This window comes from Mobula hypostoma, chromosome 8 (assembly GCF_963921235.1).
Source record: "Mobula hypostoma chromosome 8, sMobHyp1.1, whole genome shotgun sequence".
In the NCBI taxonomy this organism is placed as follows: Eukaryota; Metazoa; Chordata; class Chondrichthyes; order Myliobatiformes; family Myliobatidae; genus Mobula; species Mobula hypostoma.
In genome coordinates this window covers 108,392,053-108,416,896 of record NC_086104.1, presented here as the reverse complement: position 1 = coordinate 108,416,896, position 24,844 = coordinate 108,392,053, and the positions used below count along the sequence as shown (strand labels likewise).

The 24,844-nt window shown below is 41.8% G+C and overlaps 1 protein-coding gene across 2 annotated transcripts in view; it reads left to right on the top strand.

The window, feature by feature from the left end:
* The window catches only part of tmem181 (transmembrane protein 181), a 142,024-nt gene that overhangs the window by 42,772 nt on the left and 74,408 nt on the right, over positions 1-24,844 (top strand). For both annotated transcript variants that reach the window (XM_063056587.1, XM_063056588.1), the window contains exons 5-7: positions 427-548; positions 12,515-12,637; positions 21,492-21,572. In XM_063056587.1, coding sequence (XP_062912657.1) covers positions 427-548; positions 12,515-12,637; positions 21,492-21,572 — 326 coding nt within the window. The remainder of the gene's footprint in view (positions 1-426; positions 549-12,514; positions 12,638-21,491; positions 21,573-24,844) is intronic.

Here is a 24,844-nt window from a genome sequence, read left to right as displayed (position 1 = left end):
TTGCGCTAATTGGAGGTGACAAACAGACAGACAGAGCATGAGAGTTTTAGTAGTATATAGATGACTCCAAATCAGGAAAATGTTTACAGATTATGAGCTCGGTAATTACTGCAAAATTCAGTCTCATGTTGTTCATCTCATGTATGCTGATGTCACTAAATGCAGTTAAAAGCTATTACCTGCTCTAATTTGAGCCTATGAATGGCCTACTGTGATTTTAATGGTGATGCTTATTGTAGATTGTACCCGTGTACTTGTATAATTCATTGATCTGTAAATGTAGTAGATTATTCATCAGAGGAACTTTATAGACTTCATGTGGCATTGTGTGAGCTTTGTTTAATTTGAAACCACAGATTTACAGTATCTTCTTGGGAATAATGTAAAAATATTCAGTGCCTATCAAATCTCAATTTTGATTTTCAGAAGTGGAATTCCGGAAAAATGTTTCCATGATGGTTGCAATAAGTGGAGTCATGCAAGACACCAGTGTGCCAAACATTAGGGTGCAACCTCATAACCATACTCGGTCTCTTCACTGTCCAAATGTAAGTTTCTGTAGATGTGCTTTCAGTTAAACACTGATAATTAAACGGTAGTTCTATTTATATAAATGTAATGTTTAGTGGTGACTGGCTCACCTTTCACCTTTCACCTTTCACCTTTGGATCTGGGTGCTGCAGATGTTGAATGTAAGAGCTTTTTTTCAGAAAATCCCATCAAGCTGTGATCTACTAATTTCTTACCAGGTCCACTTTTGAACCCTTTATTCTTGTGATTTTATCTCCATCCAGTCTAATTAACCTGTGAGTGACTTACCCTTCCAAATTTAAAAATATTTTTTTGTTTCATATGTTGGAGAATTGCTTGACATGATTGCTCTACTTTGAGCTACCTGATGGTGTGGCAGGTAGTGCTGATACTTTGAAGGTCCAGGGCATCCAGATTTGTGTGTTCTCTGTATGGGACTTGTATGTTCTTTCTGTGACTGTGTAGGTTTTCTCTGTGTTCTGGTTTCTTCCCACATCTCAGAGGATATGCTGCTGGGTTAATTGACTACTAGGTTAACATGCCTTGGTGTTGGTTAATGGCAGAATGAACCAGAAGGGTTAATGGTTATATATTGCAGAGGTATAGAGAAATTAGGTGAAGGTGCATCGTACCAGTGAGGTTGCTCCCCTTGGAACTGAATTAATGGCTGAGGTTCCTTCCAGTTTGTTAAAAATATGAATTAAGACCTGGCTCGTATTTCACAGATGCCTGCCATCATGTTGCAGACATAAGGTAGAGATGAATTTCTGCAGTGAGCCATTTTTAAGAAAGCTGCTACGTACCTTTGGGTGGCAGAGTGCAGATATGTCTCTACCAAAGGAGGTGTAAGGTGCTCCTTTCCTCTGCTAGCTTCTAGGTCACCCTGGGGTAAGGTTTTGAACCTCATTAGCCCCCTGATCATGGTCACATGAAGCCATGGGAGCAGCTGGTGTATATCTCAAGTCCTGGTTGTACGACCCCTGATGCCAAGCAGACAATCTCTGAAGAGTATCGATAATTGTTTCTGTAATTTCAGCTGTTGGGTTCACTACATATATTTTTGGTAATTCTCTTAATCATCTGACCTTTTGTTTAACTTTTTAAAATTTCTTTTCCCTCTTTGCTGCATTTTTTCCCCTTTCTATGGCTTTTAATTATAGTCGATTTGGATTGGCGTTTACATTTTAATACATCCACTTCTGACAACAGTTGTTTACCATTCATGAATTAATGTAGTAGTTGGACATTCTTCATTTGGGTTCCTACAGCTGTCAGAAGTCTCCTTTGCTTCCAAAAGTTTCCAAAATCATGAAAAACTCAAAAAGCATATTGAGAATCAGTGTAGATAATAGCTGATCTTCCTTCTGCCAACTTATAGACTTCAGTCAAAGCTTTCAGTTCTGTCTATTGCACAGAGGTATCAGGAGTCATGCTTCCTGATACCAGCACTTCAGTTTTAGAAACAGCGGTCCAAATAGCCACTTGAATTCCTCCATCAGTTGCTGAGGAACCATCGGTGTCCAGAGTCAGATTTGGGTTCAGTAAACGTGGATCTTTATAATAATTTGCATCTTCATAATGTGTTAGTATCTTGGCTTAGTAATAGTCATCATAGTCCTCCATGTCCAATAAGAATTCAGCATATTCATTTCCAAATAGTCATTTCACATGTAAGTCATCTGTTCTTTTTTCTATCAAAGCAAGTAAAGGCTGTAGGAAAGGGCTTAAGTCATTTTTTGAATTGGACAATACGTCTAAAACATCTGAAATTGCTTATTAAGAATCTTGTCATCAGATCTGGGTCTCCTGACATGTGAGGGAGAGGACTGAACTTGTTGAGCTTGTTTCTGTTGTCCATCTTGCTTCCTATGCCAAAAACGTCTAGCCCAATTTCCTTCTTTACTGCAAGTGGCATCTAGTTGTGGGGCATTGGCCTTGGAGATGTGGCTCAGACTGAGATTGCTGGACTGCACTCAGTGAATTCCAATTCCAATCCCTGCAGCAACTGTGGATGTTGACCAGTAACCAATGACTGTTGACCCATGGTCGTTGGCTGTTGGTCAACAGGTGACTGTAATGATTTTATTTGGATTTTGACATTTCTTGTTTGGTGGCTTGCACTAGCTCACTATATGGAAAACTAATGTCACTCCAATTTGTTTTTGTCAGTTTCATCATTTTGGCAATGTCTGGTTTCAAGTCATCCATAAAAGTTGACTTCAAGAAACCACATGTGGAGTCCTTTATATTGTCTTCATTTATTCCTGGAACACCTGAGGAAATTAACCAAGCTATTCTGAAGGGCCCTTCTTATTTCGAAACATCCTCAGAAATTTTTTGCTTGCCATTGTCTACTTTCCTCCAATTGGCCCATATTGGGTTCTGATCTTTCTAACCACCCCTTATTAACTTCCCTACCACCTTGTATGTTTTGTTTATCATCTCCCATTTTGTCATCAGCTCTACATGGCAACTGTCTGATCTGCTAAGACAACACAATAGCCAAAATTTAGGTGCCATCATATGGGTGCAATATGTATATGTTCTTAATGTATTTAATTTCAGCCCACATCTTTAAACTTTGTTTTTTTAGAATGTTGAATTTCTTTGGATAATTTATGAATTTTGATAAATTGAATTGATAAGGTGGTTGATGAAAGACCATCTGTCTCCTTTCAAAAGTTCCATCTTCAGTCCTGTGTGTCTTTACTTCCTTGGTCTTTGTTGGAGCAGTTTGTGACATGGCTGCCAATCCTATTATTTCATCACCGTCACCTTCACTTGAGTCACTGTAGAGTTCATGTCATGTTCATGCTGTAATTCTTGGGATCTTGGATATACAAATAAAAAATAGAATAGTACAGCACAGTACAGGTCCTTTAGCCCACAATGTTATGCCGACCCTCAGACACTGCCTCCCATATAAGCCCCCACCTTAAATTCCTCCATATACCTGTCTAGTAGTCTCTTAAACTTCACTAGTGTATCTGCCTCCACCACTGACTCAGGCAGTGCACTCCACGCACCAACCACTCTCTGAGTAAAAGACCTTCCTCTAATATCCCCCTTGAACTTCCCACCCCTTACCTTAAAGCCATGTCCTCTTGCAGTGAGCTGTGGTGCCCTGGGGAAGAGGCGCTGGCTATCCACTCTATCTATTCCTCTTATTATCTTGTACACCTCTATCATGTCTCCTCTTATCCTCCTTCTCTCCAAAGAGTAAAGCCCTAGCTCCCTTAATCTCTGATCATAATGCATACTTCCTAAACCAGGCAGCATCCTGGTAAATCTCCTCTGTACCCTTTCCAATGCTTCCACATCCTTCCTATAGTGAGGTGACCAGAACTGGACACAGTACTCCAAGTGTGGCCTAACCAGAGTTTTATAGAGCTGCATCATTACATCGCGACTCTTAAACTCTATCCCTCGACTTATGAAAGCTAACACCCCATAATCTTTCTTAGCTACCCTATCCACCTGTGAGGCAACTTTCAGGGATCTGTGGACATGTACCCCGAGATCCCTCTGCTCCTCCACACTACCAAGTATCCTGCCATTTACTTTGTACTCTGCCTTGGAGTTTGTCCTTCCAAAGTGTATCACCTCACACTTCTCCGGGTTGAACTCCATCTGCCACTTCTCAACCCACTCCTGCATCCTATCAATGTCTCTCTGCAATCTTTGACAATCCTCTATACTATCTACAACACCACCAACCTTTGTGTCGTCTGCAATCTTGCCAACCCACCCTTCTACCCCCACATCCAGGTCGTTAATAAAAATCACGAAAAGTAGAGATCCCAGAACAGATCCTTGTGGGACACCACTAGTCACAATCCTCCAATCTGAATGTACTCCCTCCACCATCACCCTTTGCCTTCTGCAGGCAAGCCAACTCTGAATCGACCTGGCCAAACCTCCCTGGATCCCATGCCTTCCAACTTTCTGAATAAGCCTACCGTGTGGAACCTTGTCAAATACCTTACTAAAATCCATATAGATCACATCCACTGCACTACCCTCATCTATATGCCTGGTCACCTCCTCAAAGAGCTCTTTCAGGCTTGTTTGACATGATCTGCCCTTCACAAAGCCATGCTGACTGTCCCTGATCAGACCATGATTCTCTAAATGCCCAGAGATCCTATCTCTAAGAATCTTTTCCAACAGCTTTCCCACCACAGACATAAGGCTCACTGGTCCCGGACTATCCCTACTAGCTTTTTTGAACAAGGGGACAGCATTCGCCTCCCTCCAATCCTCCTTTACCATTCCCATGGACAACGAGGACTTAAAGATCCTGGCCAGAGGCTCAGCAATCTCTTCCCTCGCCTCATGGAGCACCCTGAGGAATATTCCGTCAGGCCCCGGGGACTTATCCGTCCTAATGTATTTTAACAACTCCAATACCTCCTCTCCCTTAATATCAACATGCTCCAGAACATCAACCTCACTCATATTGTCCTCACCATCATCAAGTTCCCTCTCATTGGTGAATACCGAAGAGAAGTATTCATTGAGGACCTCGCTCACTTCCACAGCCTCCAGGCACATCTTCCCACCTTTATCTCTAATCGGTTCTACCTTCACTCCTGTCATCCTTTTTTTCTTCACATAATTGAAGAATGCCTTGGGGTTTTCCTTTACCCTACTCGCCAAGGCCTTCTCATGCCCTTTTCTTGCTCTTCTCAGCCCCTTCTTAAGCTCCTTTCTTGCTTCTCTATATTCCTCAATAGACCCATCTGATCCTTGCTTCCTAAACCTCATGTATGCTGCCTTCTTCCACCCTGACTAGATTTTCCACCTCACTTGTCACCCATGGTTCCTTCACCTTGCCATTCTTTATCTTCCTCGCTGGGACAAATTTATCCCTAACATCCTGCAAGAGATCTCCAAACATCGACTACATGTCCATAGTACATTTCCCTGCAAAAACATGATCTCAATTCACACCTGCAAGTTCTAGCCTTATAGCCTCATAATTTGCCTTTCCCCAGTTAAAAATTTTCCTGTCCTCTCTGATTCTATCCTTTTCCATGATAATGCTAAAGGCCAGGGAGTGGTGGTCACTGTCCGCCAGATGCTCACCCATTGAGAGATCTGTGACCTGACCTGGTTCATTACCTAGTACTAGATCTAGTATGGCATTCCCCCTGGTTGGCCTGTCCACATACTGTGACAGGAATCCATCCTGGACACACTTAACAAACTCTGCCCCATCTAAACCCTTGGAACTAATCAGGTGTCAATCAATATTAGAAAAGTTAAAGTCACCCATGATAACAACCCTGTTATTTTTGCACCTTTCCAAATTCTGCCTCCCAATCTGCTCCTCTGTATCTCTGCTGCTACCAGGGGGCCTATAGAATACCCCTAATAGAGGAACTGCTCCCTTCCTGTTCCTGACTTCCACCCATATTGACTCAAAAGAGGATCCTGCTACATTACCCACCCTTTCTGTAGCTGTAATAGTATCCCTGACCAGTAACGCCACCCCTCCTCCCCTTTTCCCGCCCTCTCTATCCCTTTTAAAGCACTGAAATCCAGGAATATTGAGAATCCATTCCTGCCCTGGTGCCAGCCAAGTCTCTGTAATGGCCACTATGTCATAATTCCATGTATGTATCCAAGCTCTCAGTTCATCATCTTTGTTCCTGATGCTTCTTGCATTGAGGTACAGACATTTCAGCCCTTCTACCTTACTGTCTTTACACCGTTTATTCTGCTTCTCTTTCCTTAAACCCTCTCTGTATGTTAGATCTGGCTTTACTCCATGCACTTCTTTCACTGCTCTGTCGCTCTGGGTCCCATCCCCCTCGCAAATTAGTTTAAACCCTCGCGAGCCATGCTAGCAAACCCACCTGCAAGATGGTGATGCTGTCTCAGAAGTCTGTCCAATGTACGGGATGTTTCCCCAGGAGGATTGTCACTGGCCCACTTGAGGTCCCTGTTGAGTTTTCTAATACTGCTTCAGTTTACTTTGAAGCTCTGTGCACTGTATTTTGATTTGATTACACTTACCATTGTTGGTTTTTCACATGTTCAGTTAGAATCAAAGGGTCATAGAGTTGTAGAAAAAAAAGTATAGAACAGAAACAGGCCCATTTAAACTGCCTATTCTCATAGGCCTCCATACTCCGACCATCCATGTACCTATCCAAACTTCTTTTCAACTTTGAAATCGAGCTCGCATGCTCCACTTGCACTGGCAGCTCATTCCACACTCACAATCCTCTGAGATAAGTTTCCCCTCATGTTCCCCTTAAACTTTTCACCTTTCACCCTTAATCCATGATCTCTAGTTGTAGTCCCACCCAACCCAGGTGGAAAAAAACCTGTTTGCATTTACTGTATCTAAACCGCTCATAATTTTGTATACCTCTATCAAATCACCTTTTAATCTTCTATGTTCCAAGGAATAAAGTCCTAACCTATTCAATCTTAACATCTAACTCGGGTCCTAAAGACCCGGCAACATCCCTGTAAATTTTCTCTGTACTCTTTCAACCTTATTTCGATCTTTCCTGTAGGTTTGTGACCAAAACTGCACACAATACTACATATTAGGCCCCATCAATGTCTGTATAACTTCAACATGACATCCCATCTCCTGTATGCAATACTTTGATTTATGAAGGCCAATGTGCCAAAAGTTTCTTTACGACCCTATCAACCTGTGATGCCATTTTCAATTAATTATGGACCTGTATTCCCACAGCCCTTTGTTCTACCTCATTCCTCAGTGCCCTGCCATTCACTATGTAAGACCTACCCTGGTTGGTCCTACCAAAGTACAACACCTCGTACTTGTCTGCGTCAAGTTCCATCTGCCATTTTTCAGCCCATTTTTCCAGCTGGTCCAGATCCTGCTGAAGCTATGATAGTCTTCTGTGATGTCCACTACACCCCCAATCTTGATGTCTTCTACAAATTTGCTGATCCAATTAACCACATTATCATCCAAATTGTTGATATAAATGATAAACAACAATGGACCCAGCAGTGATGCCTGTGGAACTCCACTCATCATAGGCCTCCAGTCACAGAGGCAACCATCCACTACCGCTCTCTGGCTTCTCCCACAAAGCCAATGTCTAATCCATCTCACAACCTCAGCTTTAATGCCAAGTGACTGAACCTTCTTGACCAATCTCCCATGCGGGACCTTGTCATTGTCTCGCCTTCATCAACTTCCCTGATAACTTTCTCAAAACCTCTATAAAATCGATTAAACACGACCTACCACGCACGAAGCCATGCTGACCATCCTCAATCAGTCCATGTCTATCCAAATGCTCATATATCTGGTCCCTTAGAATACCTTCCAGTAACCTTCCCACTACTGATGTTGGGCTCACCAGCCTATAACTTCATGGTTTATTTTTAGAGCCTTTCTTAAATGGCGGAACAACATTGGCTATCCTCCAATCTTCCCACACCTCGCCTGTCGCTAAGGATGATTTAAATATCTCTATTAGGGCCCCAGCAATTTCTGCACTTGTCTCCCGCAGTGTCTGAGGGAACACCTTGTCAAGCTCTGGCGATTTATCCACCCTAATTTGCCTCAAGACAGCAAACAACTCATCCTCTGTAATAGGAGCACTGGCTGCTTGCCTTTTGATTGGTTGCTCTTTACCAGAGAGGGAAGAGACTGCTGCTGCACCCAGAGTGTTGCCCAAGGGTTTTCTGCGTTTTGGATGTGGACTTTGACTATAGACTCTTTTCTTTCAGTCTTATAGTTTTATATTCTGTATTTTTTCACCTGATCGTCTCGATTTTTTGTGTGGGGAGGGGAATTTGGGGGTTGATGTGCCTGATCAGTTATTGTTTGTTTTTTTGTGCGGGAAGAGGGACTCAGGGGTCCATGTGCCTGATCCATTTTGTTCTTTTTTTTGTGCAAGAGGAAGGATTTTGGGGGGGGGGGTTGATATGCCAGTTTTGTGTTTATTTTTTATTTGAGGGGAGGTGGGATTTGGGGGTTGATAATCGTGCTGCCTTTCTTTTCTTTCTTGGTTTCATGGCTACCTGGAGAATTGAAGAATTTTAGAGTTGTAGACTTTGATAATCCATTAACCTTTGTATACAGTCTATGAAGTTGATGCTGTTTTGCCTTACTTTAAGTAAACATAGATGCAGAAATTTATTTACGATCTCCCCCATCTCTCTTGGCTCCACACAAGGATTACTATTCTGATTTTCCAGAGGACCAATTTTGTCCCTTGTAATCCTTTTGCTCTGAACATATCTGTAAATCCCTTGGGATTCTCCTTCACTCTGTCTGCTAAAGCAATCTCATGCCTTAATTGAGCCCTCTTGATTTCTTTCTTAAGTGCTCTCTTGCATTTCTTGTACTCCATAAGCGCCCCATTTCTTCCTACTTACCTGGACCTATAATACAAATACACTTCTTTGTTCTTCTTAACTAGGGCCTCAATAGCTCTTAAAAATCAGGATTCCCTACACTTGTTATTTTTACCTTTTATTCTGACAGGCACTTTGTACTCTCAAAATTTCACTTTTGAAGGCCTCCCACTCACCAAGTACACCTTTGCCAGAAAACAACTTGTCAAACCACACTTTCCAGATCTTTTCTGATACCTTCAAAATTGGTCTTTCTTCAGTTTAGAATCTCAACCTGCAGACCAGACCTATCTTTTCTCATATTTACTTTGAAACTAATAGCATTGTGATGACCAGATGCAGAGCGTTCACCTACACAAACTTCTGTCATCTGCCCTGCCTTATTCCTTTATAGCAGATCATGTATCATACACTCTCTTGTTGGGACTACTATGTACTGGTTAAGAAAACGTTCCTGAACATATTTGACAAACTCTATCCCATCTAGTCCTTTGACATTATGAGAGTCCCAGTCAATATATGGAAAGTTAAAATCACCTACTATAACAACCTTATGTTTCTTGCAACAGTCTGCAATCTCTCTTTACAAATTTGTTCCTCCAAATCCCTCGGACTGTTGGATGATCTGTAATATAGCCTCATTAACACCTTTCTTATCCCTCAATTTCACCCACAACACCTCACTAGATGAATTCTCCAGTCTGTCCTGACTGAGCACTACCTTGACATTTTTCCTTGACTAGTAATGCTACCCCTCCTTTAATCCCTACCACTTTGTCTTGTCCAAAACAATGGAAACCCAGAATACTGAGCTGCCAGTCCTGTCCCTCCTAGAACCAAGCCTCGCTAATGGCTACAATACCATAAATCCAGGTGTTGATTTATGCCCTGAGCTCATCTGCCTTTCCTACGATATTTCTTGCATTGAAATATACGCAGCTCAGGATAATAGTTGCACTGTGCTCAACTTTTTGATTCCTGACTTTGTCAAAGGTCTTAACAATGTGTCTCTGTAACCTCTCCACTAACTGTTCTGGCTCTGTGGTTCTTATCTCTCTGCCCCTCCAGTTTAAAACCCCTGTGCAGTACTGTGGGGCTCTGAAACTCCCATCACTGAACTGTAACTGTGAGGCTCTGTAACTCCCATTGCTGTACTGTAACTGCAGGAAGGGGCTTTAAACAATCCCATCTTCCACATCATTCTTTGTACCTTGAATATGAAAATTAAAAATAAACGACAGATAATCTTATAACAGCAAGCTGATCACGCAGCTTCTTTGGAAAGACAGTGAATTCAGGAAGTGAAATGTTTCAGAACTCACTCAATTCTAGCAGGCTGTCTGAAGGTGAGTATGATTCCCTTGTTCAAAATGCAGGAAGAGAAGGCAGGGAATTAGAGGCCAGATAATTCAAACCACCAGGGTCAGGAACAGTTATTACCACTCAACCATCAGGCTTTTGAATGTTGGGGGATAACTTCACTCAACTCCATTTCATCATTGAAATGTTCCCACAACCTATGGACTCACTTTCAAGGACTCTTCCTCTCATGTTCTCGATATTTATTACTCATTTATTTATTATTATTAGTAGTAGTAGTAGTATTTCTTTTTGTATTTGCACAGTTTGCTGTCTTTTGCGCACTGGTTGAAGGCCCAAGTTGATGTGGTCTTTCATTGATTCTATTATGAATTTATTGAGTATACCCGCAAGAAAATAAATCCCAGGGTTGTATCTGGTGACATACATGTATTTTGATAATAAATTTACTTTGAACTTGAACATCTATTTTAGGCAAGATGAAATAACTAATGATTTAGTAAAGCTGAATATAGTCAAAGCTATTTACGATAGTTTTATGCCAAGTAAATCTTGTCTGACAAATTTGAATGAGTTCTTTAAAGAATGTGATATTTGATGGAGTGGAACCCTATTCAGATGTCTTAGATTTCTAAGAGGTATTTGACAAGGGGCCACATAAAAGGCTGGAGATAAATGAAGTTAAGGGATTGGAGGAAGTGTGTTAGCATGGGTTAAAAACTGGCAGTCACGTAGAGTTGGGATTTGAACTATACCACCATGCAGCCCACAACTCTTTTTTTTTATCCCCAACAGATAATGCTTATCAACACATGCAAAATGCTGGAAGAACTTAGCAGATCAAGCAGCATCAATAGAAACGAATAGATATTCAATGTTCACAACCAAGAGAAAATTTGCAGATGCTGGAAATCCAAGCAACACACACAAAATGCTAGAGGAACTCAGCAGGCCAGGCAGCATCTGTCTCCCTCTGGTGCTCCTCCCCATGGCCTTCTGTTCTCTCCTATTGGACTTCCCCTTTTCCAGCCCTGTATCTCTCTCACCAACTTTCCAGTTCTTTATTTCATCCCTCCCCCTTGAGGTTTCACCTGTTACTTTGTGTCTCTCTCTTCCCTCCCCCAACTTTTAAATCTACTCCTTGTCTTTTTTCCCTCCAGTCTCATCCCAAATGTCAATTGTACTCTTTTCCATAGATGCTGCTTAGCATGCTGAGTTCCTCCAGCATTGGTTAGATATTCGATGTTTCAGACCAAAACCCTTCTTCCCGACTTGCAGTTCTAAAAAAGGGTCTAGGCCTGAAATGTTGACTCTTTGTTCATTTCTATAGACGCTGCCTGACCTGCTGAGTTCCTCCAGCACTTTGTGTGTGTTCTGCTCTGGAGTTTCAGCATCTGCAGACTTTATCGTGTAGACGATGCTTGTCTACTGTTTCCAGCATTTCCTGCATTTCAGGTTTCCACCATTTTAAGAACTTCGGTTTTCTTAGTCATTCCATTACTGACAGAATTTGTATTTGTATGGATGTAAATGTTTACAGCCCAAGCTTCATAAACATAAACATCTTTTAATATTATATTTAAACATAAATATAGCCAGAAATTTTGACAGGATGTGTACATCAAGTGTAATACAGGTTTCCTCCGCTATCCAAAGGTTGAGCGTTACTATGAAACCATTCGTAAGCCGAACTGGCGTAAAGCGAAGAAGCAATTACCATTAATTTATAAGGGAAAATTTTTTGAGCGTTCCCAGACCCAAAAAATAACCTACCAAATCATACCAAATAGCACATAAAACCGAAAATAACACTAACACATAGTAAAAGCAGGAATGGTATGATAAATACACAGCCTATATAAAGTAGAAATAATTTATGTACAGTATAGTTTCACTTAACAGAATCGGGAAGTTTAAGCCAAAATTGATTTGTCAAAAAAAATTGGCACGTAAACACATGTGCACGTCACGCATTCGCACATACACGCATTCACATGTCATGCATGCACACAAACCTGCCCGCGCAAGGCTTCATGGTCATGGTAGTCTTTATTGGGGTAAACGCAAGTTTAAAGCAAGCGTCTTTTTTCGTAAAAGCGAAAACCCTCTTTCGGTTAACGAAAACAGGTACTAATGTAGGTCTTTTGTAAAAGTGAAATGTCATGAAGAAAACATTCGGAAAGCGGGGGACACCTGTATGTCATGTGCACTGTCCTGAACCTCTTTGAATAATACAGTTGCATCAGTGTTTCAGTTTTTTTGTGAGAATGTGACTAATTGGGGTTTTTATTTTATTTTATAGCGGCTCTGTGATGAAATAATTGTACTCCATCTTGGTTATCTAAACTACACGGAATATGTGATTACTGTCACATTTTACAATCTAGTAAACACTGAGTTTTCAATCAAGGATGTGAATTTCACAGTAAGTACACCATTTATGATTTTTTTCAACAATGTTTCTAGTATTAACCCCTTGTCTTTTACAAATAGTTCATGCAAATACATGTACAAAGATCCTTTAATTACAGTGGCTAAAGGTTTAAAAAAAAATATTTTCTGCAGTGTGTCCTGCATATCCAGTTGGTAGTGTTGTTATTTGTGTATTCCTTTCACTACACCAACTTTGAGTAATTCTCAAAAGAGAACAGTATTTGATTCAGAGATGTAACTTAGTCTCCAGAATCCCTGTCACTGTGAATTTTTACTTTTGTGTAACCAATTTCCTCTTTGTTTTTACATTTTGCTTTATTGCACATACCATGTTTCATATGTTGGTGTTAAAGGTCAAGATTGATACTGATTCTTGTGTTTGGTGAAATACCTTGTCCAATTCTTGTCGATTTCCAGTCCCCTTGTACACTGGCAGCGTCCACATGGTCTTAACATGGCATTCCTGTTCCGACATGTCGGTCCATTGCCTCCTCTTCTGTCAAGATGTGGTCACCCTCAAGGTCACCTTATATTCCATCTGGGTAGCCTCCAACCAATTGGCATGAATATCGATTTCTCCTTCAGGTTAAAAAAAAATCTTCTGTTCCCACTCTGACCTCTTACCTCTTCTCACCTGCCTATCACCTCTCCCTGAGTCCCCTCCACCTTCCCTTTCTCCTATGGTCCACTCTGCTTTACTATCAGGTTTCTTCCATTCCAGCCCTTTACCTTTTCTACACACCTGGCTTCACCTATCACCTTCTTGCTATCCTCCTGCCCCACACCTCTCCTTTTAATTCTGGTGTCCTCCCCCTTCCTTTCCAGTCCTGTTGAAGAGTCTTGGCCCAAGACATTGACTGTTTGTTCATTTCATCGATGTTGTCTGAACTAGCTGGGTTCCTCCAGCATTTTGTGTGTGTGTTGCTTTGGATTTCCAGCATCTGCAGATGCTCTCGTGTTTATGCTCTTTATATATTGTTCCCTTCCTGTGCTTTGATCAAGTGTTTTTATATAGTATAATTGGCAATAGAGAAGGCAGCTTGTTCATTTTTTAATAGTGCATATCTACTACTACTTTTTATTAAGTGATTGGATTAGATGAAAGTGGATGTGTTATTTTTCTCTTCATCATATCATTTGGTCAACATAACGTTGTTGTGTGAATTTGCTGTACATAAAGTGACATTTCCGTTATCACAGCAGTGACTTTGTAGAGTCAAACAGCATAGAATCAGGCCCTTTGGCCCAACTGTGTTACCCGGTAAAACAGGTCCCATCTGCCTGCATTTCACCCCTAGCTTTCTACTTCTCTCATTTCCTTGTACTTAACGAGATAGCTTTTAAATGATGCTAATGTGTCTGCCTGGACCACTATTTTTGGCAACTCATTCCAAATGTACATCATTCTCTGTGTGGAAAAAGCTGCCCCTGATATTCCTTGTAAATCTCTCGCCTCTCTCTTGTTTTTAGCACTCCCTTCCTGGAGAAAAGATTATGTGCTTTTACCCTGTCTATACTCCTCATGCCTTGATCAGGCCACCCTGAATCTCTTGTCTTCCAGGGAGTAAGGTCCTAATCTATGCAACCTTTCCTTGTAAGTCAGGCCCCCATCTCCGCCAGGTCCAAGCAACGTCCTGGTAAATCTTCCCTGTACTCTTTCTAGTTTAATATGAGGGTGCTAAAAACAGTACACAATACTCCAAGTGCAGCCTCACCAACTTAACTGCAACATAACTTCCCAACTCCCGTACCCAGTGCCCTAACTAATGAATGTCAGTGTGCCAAGTCACAAACAAGAGAAAATCTGCAGATGCTGGAAATCCAAGCAACACACACAAAATGCTGGAGGACCTCAGCAGGCCAGATAGCATCTATGGAAAAGAGTACAGTTGATGTTTTGGGCTGAGACTCTTGGTAGGACTGGAGAAAAAAAGATGAGGAGTAGATTTAAAAGGTGGGGGAGGGGAAACACAAGGTGGTAGGTGAAACTGGGAGGGGGAGGGATGAAGTAAGGAGCTGGGAAGTTGATTGGTGAAAGAGGTACAGGGCTGGAGAAGGGGGAAATCCAATAGGAGAGAACAGAAGGCCATGGAAGAAAGAAAAGGGGGAAGGAATGGGGGGAGGAGCACCAGAGGAAGGCGATGGGCAGGCAATGAGCTAAGTTGAAAGAGGGAAAGGGGGATAGTGAAGGAGAGGTGGGGGGACCATTACCAGAGGTTCGAGAAATCAATGTTCATGCCATCAGGTTGGAGGCTACCCAGATGGAATATAAGATGTTGTTCCTCCAACCTAAGTGTAACCTCATCGCGAGAGTGGAGGAGGCCATCGGAATGGGAATAGTGTGGAATTAAAATGGGTGGCAACTGTTTTCACAACCCTATCTAGTCTTGCGGCTGCTTTCAGCAAGCAATGCCCACATAACTCAGAACCTCTGTTCCACAATACTCCTCATTCACTGTACAAGTCCCACTGTGGTCTCATCTCAAAAACACAATGCTTCACATTTATCTGGATTGAGAGTCAATTGCCAATCCTCAGCCCACATACCTTGGCCCAAGGACATCTTCTATCCTGCTGTTATAAGACTATTATCTACCACACTGCACCTCCTCTGTAACTATAACACTTTATTCTTCATTTTGTTATTGTTTCACCTTGTTCAGTATTGCGCAAAATACTTAAGCACATTTTTATAGCTAGGGTGCCTAAAACTTTTGCACAATAATGTACTACCTCAGTGTAGTGCTGCAATGAAATAAACTGTTTGGATGGAATGCAAGACAAGTTTCTTACTGTACCTCAGTGGTTGTGAGAATAAAATAAATATCAATTTAGTCGATTAAGATACCCCTGTAATTTTTCACAATCTTCTATGTTATCTATAATGCCACCTATTTTAGTATCATTTACAAGCTAACTATCCATGGCTTGTAAATTCATATCCATATAATTTATGTACCAGCATTCAGTATTGCGGTAGGAAAGTTTGTAGGTGCCTACAATTGTATAGACTCAGTCATATAGCCCACGATGTCCATACCAGCAATTACTTGCATACCTACAGTGACTCCATTACCCAACACCAAGTCTGGATGCATCAATGTTATGAGCGTGGCTTCCTTCGTAACGTCAGGTAGTGTGTTACATATTACGGACACTCCCTGCATGAAATCTTTTTCCTCAGCCACCTTCTAAGCCTGTTCCTCCTTACCTTAAACTTGTGCTCTCTCGTTTTTGATAGCCCAACTATGAGGAAAGATTTCCTATTAACTCCTACCTATGCTCCTTATTTTGTGTTTCTCAGTCGGTTTCCTCATCAGCCTCCTCTGCTCCAGAGAAAATAAACCTGTAACATCAAATTATTCATCATGTGAAATTTTCTAGGCAACATTCTGGTGAGTCTCCTCTGTATCCTCTCCTTGGCAATCCTTTCCTATAGTGGGGTGACCAGAAATCCACCACTACTCCAGAAGTGGCCAAACCAATATTTTATAAAGCAGTAACATAACCTCTCTGCATTTGTATTTTGTCTTGTGTTAGGTATCCTGTATACCACCTTCACCACCTTAGCTACCTATTTCTGTCACCTTCCAGGTCCTTCAGTAACTACTCCCTAGGGCCATACTGTTTGTTGTGTGTGCATCAGCTCAGACTTAACATGATTAAGTTCTGTTTTCCATTGTTCTATTCACTTCAATTAACTGATCAAGATATTCTGTGGTCCAAGGCCATCTCCTAACTATCAATAATATCACTACCTTTTGTATGATGTGCAAACTTACTATTATAATCCCTACATTCATATGCAAATCATTAGTCAATATCACAAATGGTAAGTGTCACCGTACCAATTCCTGTGGTACACCACTGGTCATAGGCATATAATCACAAAAAGGGCAATCCTCCACCGTCACCCTTTGCCTTTTACCAAGCTAATTTTGGATCCAGTCCAGGTAAACTGTTCCTCCTCTGTCCCTTTCTCTCTCCTCATGATTTGTCCAGTTCCTCCTACACCACACTCACAGCCCCAATATATATTTTTCTATCCCTTCTTCCCCTTCCTTCACCCAGCCCATCTGTCAATCACCCACACATTCTTCTGACTGAGTTCTCTCTGTTCCCATCTGCCCTCCCCACCTCCCTTATTTGGTTGTATGTTCCACCTTCCTTTCCCATCAGAATCATCTGCAGCCATTTTTTCCCTCCATCTATCACCTTGCAAAATCTGTTGTTTATTCAACTCTTCCCTCCTCCATTTGCATATCGCCTCTCCTCACCCAGAGCCATCTGTCACCAGCCAGTTCTTGTCCCACCTCCTCTCCTCACATCTTTATACTGGCTCTCTTCCCTCTACTCTTAAGTCGAGAGGAAGGATTTTTCCATTTCCCTTCGCTGACCTGTTGTTCCTCCTGCTTTTTGTGTGTTGCTCCAGGTTCCAGCAACTGCAGTCTCTTTCATTTGGATCCGTTTTCCCAAATTGCCTTGGATCCCTTGAACCTTAACCTTTTGGATGAACTGACCATGTGAGATCTTGTCAGAGCATTTACTGAAGTCCATGTAGGGTATCTTTTTTACACCATGGACCCCTGTCATTAACCGAGGGGTTCGTGAACCCCAGGATGGGAATCCCTGATGATGGGTTTATCGTTACATTTTGTTCCATCTAAGTACAATCATATGTGCCCTTTTAATAAAACCATGCTATGCTGTCTTTCCAAAAGTTAAATTCCTCGGGATTTTTCCAATAGCTTCTTGTTGAGGACATTGGACTAGCAAGCCTGGAATTACTAGCCTTCTTGCACCACATACAGCATACAGTTGCAAGAAAAAGTCTGTGAACCCTTTGCATTTACCTGGTTTTCTGTATGAATTACTCATAAAATGTGGTCTGATCTTCATCTAAGTCACAATAATAACCAAACACAATCTGCCTAAACTAATAACACACAAATAATTGTACTTCTTTTCATCAATACTGAGTAGACAGTTTAAACAATCACCGTCTAGGTTCAAAAAAGTATGTGAACCTCTCCAAAAGCTATTTGGAGTCAGGTGTTCCAATCAATGAGATGAGATTGGAGGTGTGGGTCGTAGAGGTGCCCTGCCTTATATATAAAAAAGATGCACAAAGTCAGATTATTGACAGAGCCTGCTCTTCCCAAGAAAGATCTGGTTATGTGTACCATGCCTCAATGAAAACAACTTTCAGAGGTCCTCAGAAGAAGAATTGTAGAGATGCATGAAGCTGGAAAAGGCTGCAAGAGCATTTCTAAAGACCTGGATATTCATCAGTTCAGTCAGAGAAATTGTTTACAAATAGAAGAAATTCAGTACTGTTGCGCCTCTCCCTAGGAGTGGTCATCCTGCAAAGATCACACCAAGAGCACAATGTGCAATGCTGTAAGAGGTGAAAACAAACCCAAGGGTAACAGCCAGAGACCTGCAGAGATCTCTAGAACTTGGTAAAGTCTCTATTCATGAGTCCACTATAAGAAAAACACTGAACAAGAATGGTGTTCGTGGAAGGACACCACAGAGGAAACCACTGCTCTCCAAAAAAAGACATTGCTGTACTTCTCAAGTATGCAGAAGACCACCTGGATATTCCACAACACTTCTGGACAGATGAGACAAAAGTTGAACCTTTCGTCAGAAATGCACAACGCTGTGTTTGGAGGAAAAAGGGCACTGCACACCAACACCAACTGTGAAGCATGGTGGAAGGAGCATCATGGTTTGGGGCTGCTTTGCTGCCTCAGGGCCTGGACAGCTTGCAATCATCGAGGGAACAATGAATTCAAAATTGTATCAAGACATTTTACAGGAGAATGTCGGGGTAGCAGTCTGTCATCTGAAGCTTAGAAGTTGGATGATACAAGACAATGATCCAAAACACAAGAGTAAATCAACAACCAGATGGTTTAAAAAGAAGAAAATTTGTGTTTTGGAATAACCAAGTCAAAGTCCAGACTTTAACCCAGTTGCGATACTGTGGCATGACCTGAAGAGGGCTGTTCATGCAAAATAGCTCAGAAATATTGATGAACTGAAACAGCTTTGTATGGAGGAATGGTCTAAAATTTCTCCTTGCCATTGTGCAAGTCTGCTTAGCAACTACAGGAAACATTTGGTGGAGGTTGTTGATGGTAAAGGAGGTTCTATCAGGGTTCCCTACACAACTCCCTTGTCCATTCGTCCCCCCCATCCCTCCCCACTGATCTCCCTCCTGGCACTTATCCGTGTAAGCGGAACAAGTGCTACACATGCCCTTACACTTCCTCCCTTACCACCATTCAGGGCCCCAAACAGTCCTTCCAGGTGAGGCATCACTTCACCTGTGAGTCGACTGGGGTGATGTACTGCGTCCGGTGCTCCCGATGTGGCCTTTTATATATTGGTGAGACCCGACGCAGACTGGGAGACCGCTTTGCTGAACATCTACGCTCTGTCCGCCAGAGAAGGCAGGATTTCCCAGTGGCCACACATTTTAATTCCACATCCCATTCCCATTCTGACATGTCTATCCACGGCCTCCTCTACTGTAAAGATGAAGCCACACTCAGGTTGGAGGAACAACACCTTATATTCCGTCTGGGTAGCCTCCAACCTGCTGGCATGAACATCGACTTCTCTAACTTCCGCTAAGGCCCCACCTCCCCCTCGTACCCCATCTGTTACTCATTTTTATGCACACATTCTTTCTCTCACTCTCTTTTTTCTCCCTCTGTCCCTCTGAATATACCTCTTGCCCATCCTCTGGGTCACCCCCCCCCCGTCTTTCTTCCCAGACCTCCTGTCCCATGATCCTCTCGTATCCCCTTTTGCCAATCACCTGTCCAGCTCTTGGCTCCATCCCTCCCCCTCCTGTCTTCTCCTATCATTTTGCATCTCCCCCTCCCCCTCCAGCTTTCAAATCCCTTACTCACTCTTCCTTCAGTTAGTCCTGACGAAGGGTCTCGGCCTGAAACGTCGACTGCACCTCTTCCTATAGATGCTGCTTGGCCTGCTGCGTTCACCAGCAACTTTGATGCATGTTGCTTGAATTTCCAGCATCTGCAGAATTCCTGTTGTTTTCTATCAGGGTTCACATACTTTGTCCAGCCTGGACTCTGAATGTTTAAACATTGTGTTCAATAGAGATATGAAAGTACAATTGTTCGTGTGTTATCAGTTTAGGCAGATTGTGCTTGTCTATTGTTGTGACTTGGATGAAGATCATACCACATAGTAATTAATGCAGAAAACCAGGTAATTGCAAAGGGTTCACAAACTTTTTCTTCCAACTGTACGTTGTCTCCTGCAATGTCTGGGAGGGCTCCAGTGATCTCATTCCTCATCTCCCAGTGAAGCCTGCAATATATCTAATCAAACCTTAGGAAATTATTCACCCTCCAGCCCACCAACACACACTTAATTCCCTTTTTAATGCTAATGTGTTCAAGAATTTTATTACCCATTCCAATTAATTCTCCAGGTACAATGATGTCCTTTTTGGTAAATACAAGTGAGAAGTATTTATTTAACAACTCCGTGTCCTCTGGCTCCATTTACATGTTACTATTTTGTCCCCTTTTAAGCCCTACTCTTTCCCTGGTTATACTTTGTCCTTACTTTGTTTACTAAAAAGCCTTTGTAATTTCCATAGATTCTTACTTTTTCTTTAAATCTCTTTTTTAGAATCCCTTTGCCTCTTCTGCTCCCCATTCTTTATGTCTGTCATATATTTGCATTTTTCTTTATCCTGTTCTCAATTGATTCACTTGACAACCAGGATCCCTAGAATATGATGTTATTTCCTTTCACCCTTATGGGAACACATTTACCATCAACTCTTGTTGGTTTTCCCACTTGTTGGTTGTTGATCTACCTTCAAATAGCTGTTTGCAGTCTAATTTTGTCAATCCTGTCTTGTAATGTTAAATCAGCTTTACCCAAATCTAGGATCTTCATTTCTGTTGAAACTTAAAGGGTTATGATCATTATTTCCAAAATGGTGTTATGATACCTCTCATAACAGTAGATCTCACAGTGGCTCTTCTCTGGTAAGCATATCCATGTACTGGTTTACAAAAAGCTCTCCTGGATGCAATAGGCTCATACTCAATACTACAGTGCCCCCTTCCCTTTTTGCACACCCTGTACCCAGTCACATGTAGAACTTCTATACCAGGTAGTCCCAACCTGGGGTTCACTGACCTTTTGCTTAATGGTATTGGTCCATGACATGAAAAAGGTTGAGAACCCCTTTTCTATACCCTGGAATGTTAACTTGCCAAGCCTGTCTTACCTTGAACTATGACAGGGATAGTTAGGGTAGAATCTTTTTCCCGTAAGTATAAGCTGTGAGGTAGGCAGCTTAGTGGTCTTTTGGGTAGAGTTTTATCCACATAGTGATTTGAACCTGGAGTGTGCTGCGTGAGGAGGTGGCGGAGGAAAGTGCTTGTCTCATTTAAGAAACATCAAAATAAACATTTAAATTGTCAAGGGGTAAAAGACTATATTTATTGCCAGTAAATGCAACTACTGCAGATAAGTACAAGGGCGGGCATGGAGATAATGAACCATGATAACTGATACCCTTTCTTAGTGTGTCCTGCAGCAGCTTGGAGACATCCTTGACCCTGGCTCAAAGGAAGCCCATACCCTCCAGCAGTCTTTACCTGCAGCCACAGAAATTCCTGTCTACTCTCCTCACAAGCAAATCCCCCATTTTGCTCCCCTACTGTAATAGCTACATTTCCATCTTTGAAGCCACAGACCATGTTTCATATTGAAATAAATTGAATGCTACTGTGGAGACTGTTTGCCTTGCTTATTTAAAGCTGGTGTTATGCTTCTGTCAACAGCTGAAGATGTATAATGCCTCATTTTCACAAGTGGAGATCTGGTTCCGGTTCATCTTTGTAGTTTTCACTTTCATGGTCACAGTAAGTACAATATGTGCCAGGAGCAATTAATATTTTGAAGGGTGGCTGTGTTTTGAATAATTCTGCTTGCATACCTTCATGGTATTAGAAACGGAATGGCTTTAGAGTTGTTTAGCACAGGTACAAATGGCCTGACTGCATTGAATACCTATCTATTGGCAAGATGATCAAGTGTGTTTTTTTTCGGGGAGGAGGGAATCAAATGTATGGTTTCCAAGTTTGGCCATTACACAAAAATATGTGGGAGGGCACGTTGTAATGATGTGATGATCCTGCCACAGGATATGGATCAGAAGTCAGCATGGTTTTGTGCAGAGGATCTAGTTGTGCAACTGCATGAGTATTGAATTACAGCGGTACAACAGAGGAATGGGCCTTTCAGCCCACAATGTAGTGCTGAACTAATTAAATCTGTCATTAAACTAATCCCTTCTGCTGACACAATTCATATACCTCCATTTTCTGCACATTCATGTGCCAATCCAGGAGCCTCTTAAACACCTCTTTCATACTTGCTTGCACCACTGTTATCCCTGGCAATAGATTGCACGCTCTTAACACCCTCTGTTTAGAAAACAAAACCTGCTCCACACATCTCCTTTGAACTTGGCTCGTCTTATCTTAAATGAAAGTATTGGACATTTTGACTATAATAATAAGATACCTATTTATGCCTCTTACAATCTTCTAACAGGTTTCCATAAGACATAGGAGCCATTTGGTACATTAAGTCTGCTTCACCATTTAATCATGGCTGATACTTTTTTACCTTCCTGAGCTCCACTTCCCAGCCTTCTCCCCATAACCTTTGGTCCTGTGTCCAATCAAGAACCTACCAAGCTCTGCCTTAAATACCCCAATGACCTGGCCTCCACAGCTGCCTGTGATAATAAATTCCAAAAATTCAGCACCCTTTGGCTAAAGAAAATTTCTTTGCATCTGTGTTTTAAATGGACGCCCCCCTATCCTAAGGCTGTGTCCTAGACTCCCCCACCATGGGAAACATCCTTTCCACATTTATTCTGTCTAGGTCTTTCAACATTTGAAATGTTTCAATGAGATCCCCCCACCCCACTTCATCCTTCTGAATTCCAGCGTGTACAAACCCAGAACCATCAAACATTCCTTGTATGATAACCCTTTCATTCCTGGAAGCATCTTTCTGAACCTCCTCTGGACCCTCTCCAATGCCAGCACATCGTTTCTAAGATGAGGGGCTCAAAACTATTCACAATTCTCAAGATGAGGCCTCACCAGTGCCTTATAAAGCCTCAGCATCACATCCTTGCTGTTGTATTCTAGACCTCTTGAAATGAATGCTGACATGGCATTTGCCTTCCTCACCACCGACTCTACCTGCAAGTTAACCTTTAGGGTGTTCTGCACAAGGACTCCCAAGTCCATTTGCATCTCAGATTTTTGTATTTTCTCCCCATTTATAAAATAGTCTGCACATTTATTTTTTCCACCAAAATGCATGGCCATGCATTTTCCAACATTGTATTTCATTTGCCATTCTCTTGCCCATTCTCCTAAACTTTTGCAGTCTACCTGTTTCCTCAACAGTACTTGCCCCTCCACCAATCTTCGTATCATCTGCAAACTTGACAACAAAGCCATCTATTCCATCCTTGAAATCATTCATATACAGCACAAGAAGAAGCATCCCTAGTCATTGGCAGCCAACCAGAAAAGGATCCTTTTATTCCCACTCGCAGCCTCCTACTAATCAACCAATGCTCTAGCCATGCCAGTAACTTTCCTATAATACTTCTAATTTGGTAAACAGCCTCATGTGTGGCACCTTGTCAAAGGCTTTCTGAAAGTCCAAATGTACAACATCAGCTGCATCCCCTTCATCTGTCCTATGTGTAATCTACACAAAGAATTCCAACAGGTTCGTCAGGCCAGATATTCCCTTAAGGAAACCATGCTGACTTTGTCCTGTGCCCCCAAGTACTCCCTAACCTCATCCTTAACAATTGACTCTAACATCTTCCCAACCACTGAGGTCAGGTTGACTGCTCTATAATTTCCTTTCTGCTGCCTTCTTCCCTTCTTAAAGAGTGGAGTGACCTTTGTAATTTTCCAGTCCTCTGGCACCATGCCAGAATCCAATGATGTTTGAAAGATCATTATCAATGCCTCCACAATCTCTACCGCTACCTCTTTCAGAACCCTCGGGTGTAGTTCATCTGGTCCGGGTGACTTATATACCCTTAGGTCTTTCAGCTTTTTAAGCACCTTCTCCCTTGTGATAGTAACTGTACTCACTTCTCTTCCCTCGCACCCTTCAACATCTGGTACACTGCTAGAGTCTTCCACAGTGAAGACTGATGCAAAATACTCATTTAGTTCATCTGCCATCTCTTTGTCCCCCATTATTATTTCTCCAGACTATATCCACTCTCATATCTCTTCTATTTTTTTACATTTTTGAAAACGTTTCTACTATCCACTTTGATGGTGTCTGCTAGCTTGCTTTCATATTTTATCTTTTCCTTTCTAATGATTCTTTTAGTTGCTCTCTGTACGTTTTTAAAAGCTTACCAATTCTGTCTTCCCACTAATTTTTGCTTTGTTGTATGCCTTCTCTTTTGCTTTTACATAAGCTTTGACTTCCCTTGTCAGCCACGGTTGTACTGTTTTGCCATTTGTTTTTGAAATACATCTATCTTGCACCTTCCTCATTTTTCCCAGAAACTCACACCATTGCTGCTTTTCTGTCATTCCTGCCAGCATCTCCTTCCAATTTCCTCTGGCCATCTCCTCTCTTATACCACTGTAATTTCCTTTACTTCACTGAAACACTGCTACGTTAGAATTTGCTTACTCCCTATCAAATTTCAAGTTGAACTCAATCATATTGTGATCACTGCTTCCTAAGGGTTCTTTTACCTTCAGCTCCCTAATCACCTCTGGTTCATTCCATAACACCTAATCCAGTGTAGCTGATCCTCCAGTAGGCTTAACGACAAACTACCCTGAAAAGTCAACTCAAAGGCATTCAACAAACTCACTCCCTTGGGATGCATTTCCAACCTGATTTTCCCAATCGACCTGCGTGTTGAAATCTCCCATGACTATCATAGCATTGCCCTTTTGACATACCTTTTCTATTACTTGTTGTAATCTGTGGTTCACATCCCAGCTACTGTTGGGAAACCTGTATATAACTGCCATCAGGGACCTTTTACCCTTGCAGTTTCTTAACTCAACCCACAGGGATTCAACACCTTCTGATCCCATGTCACATCTTTCTACTGATTTGA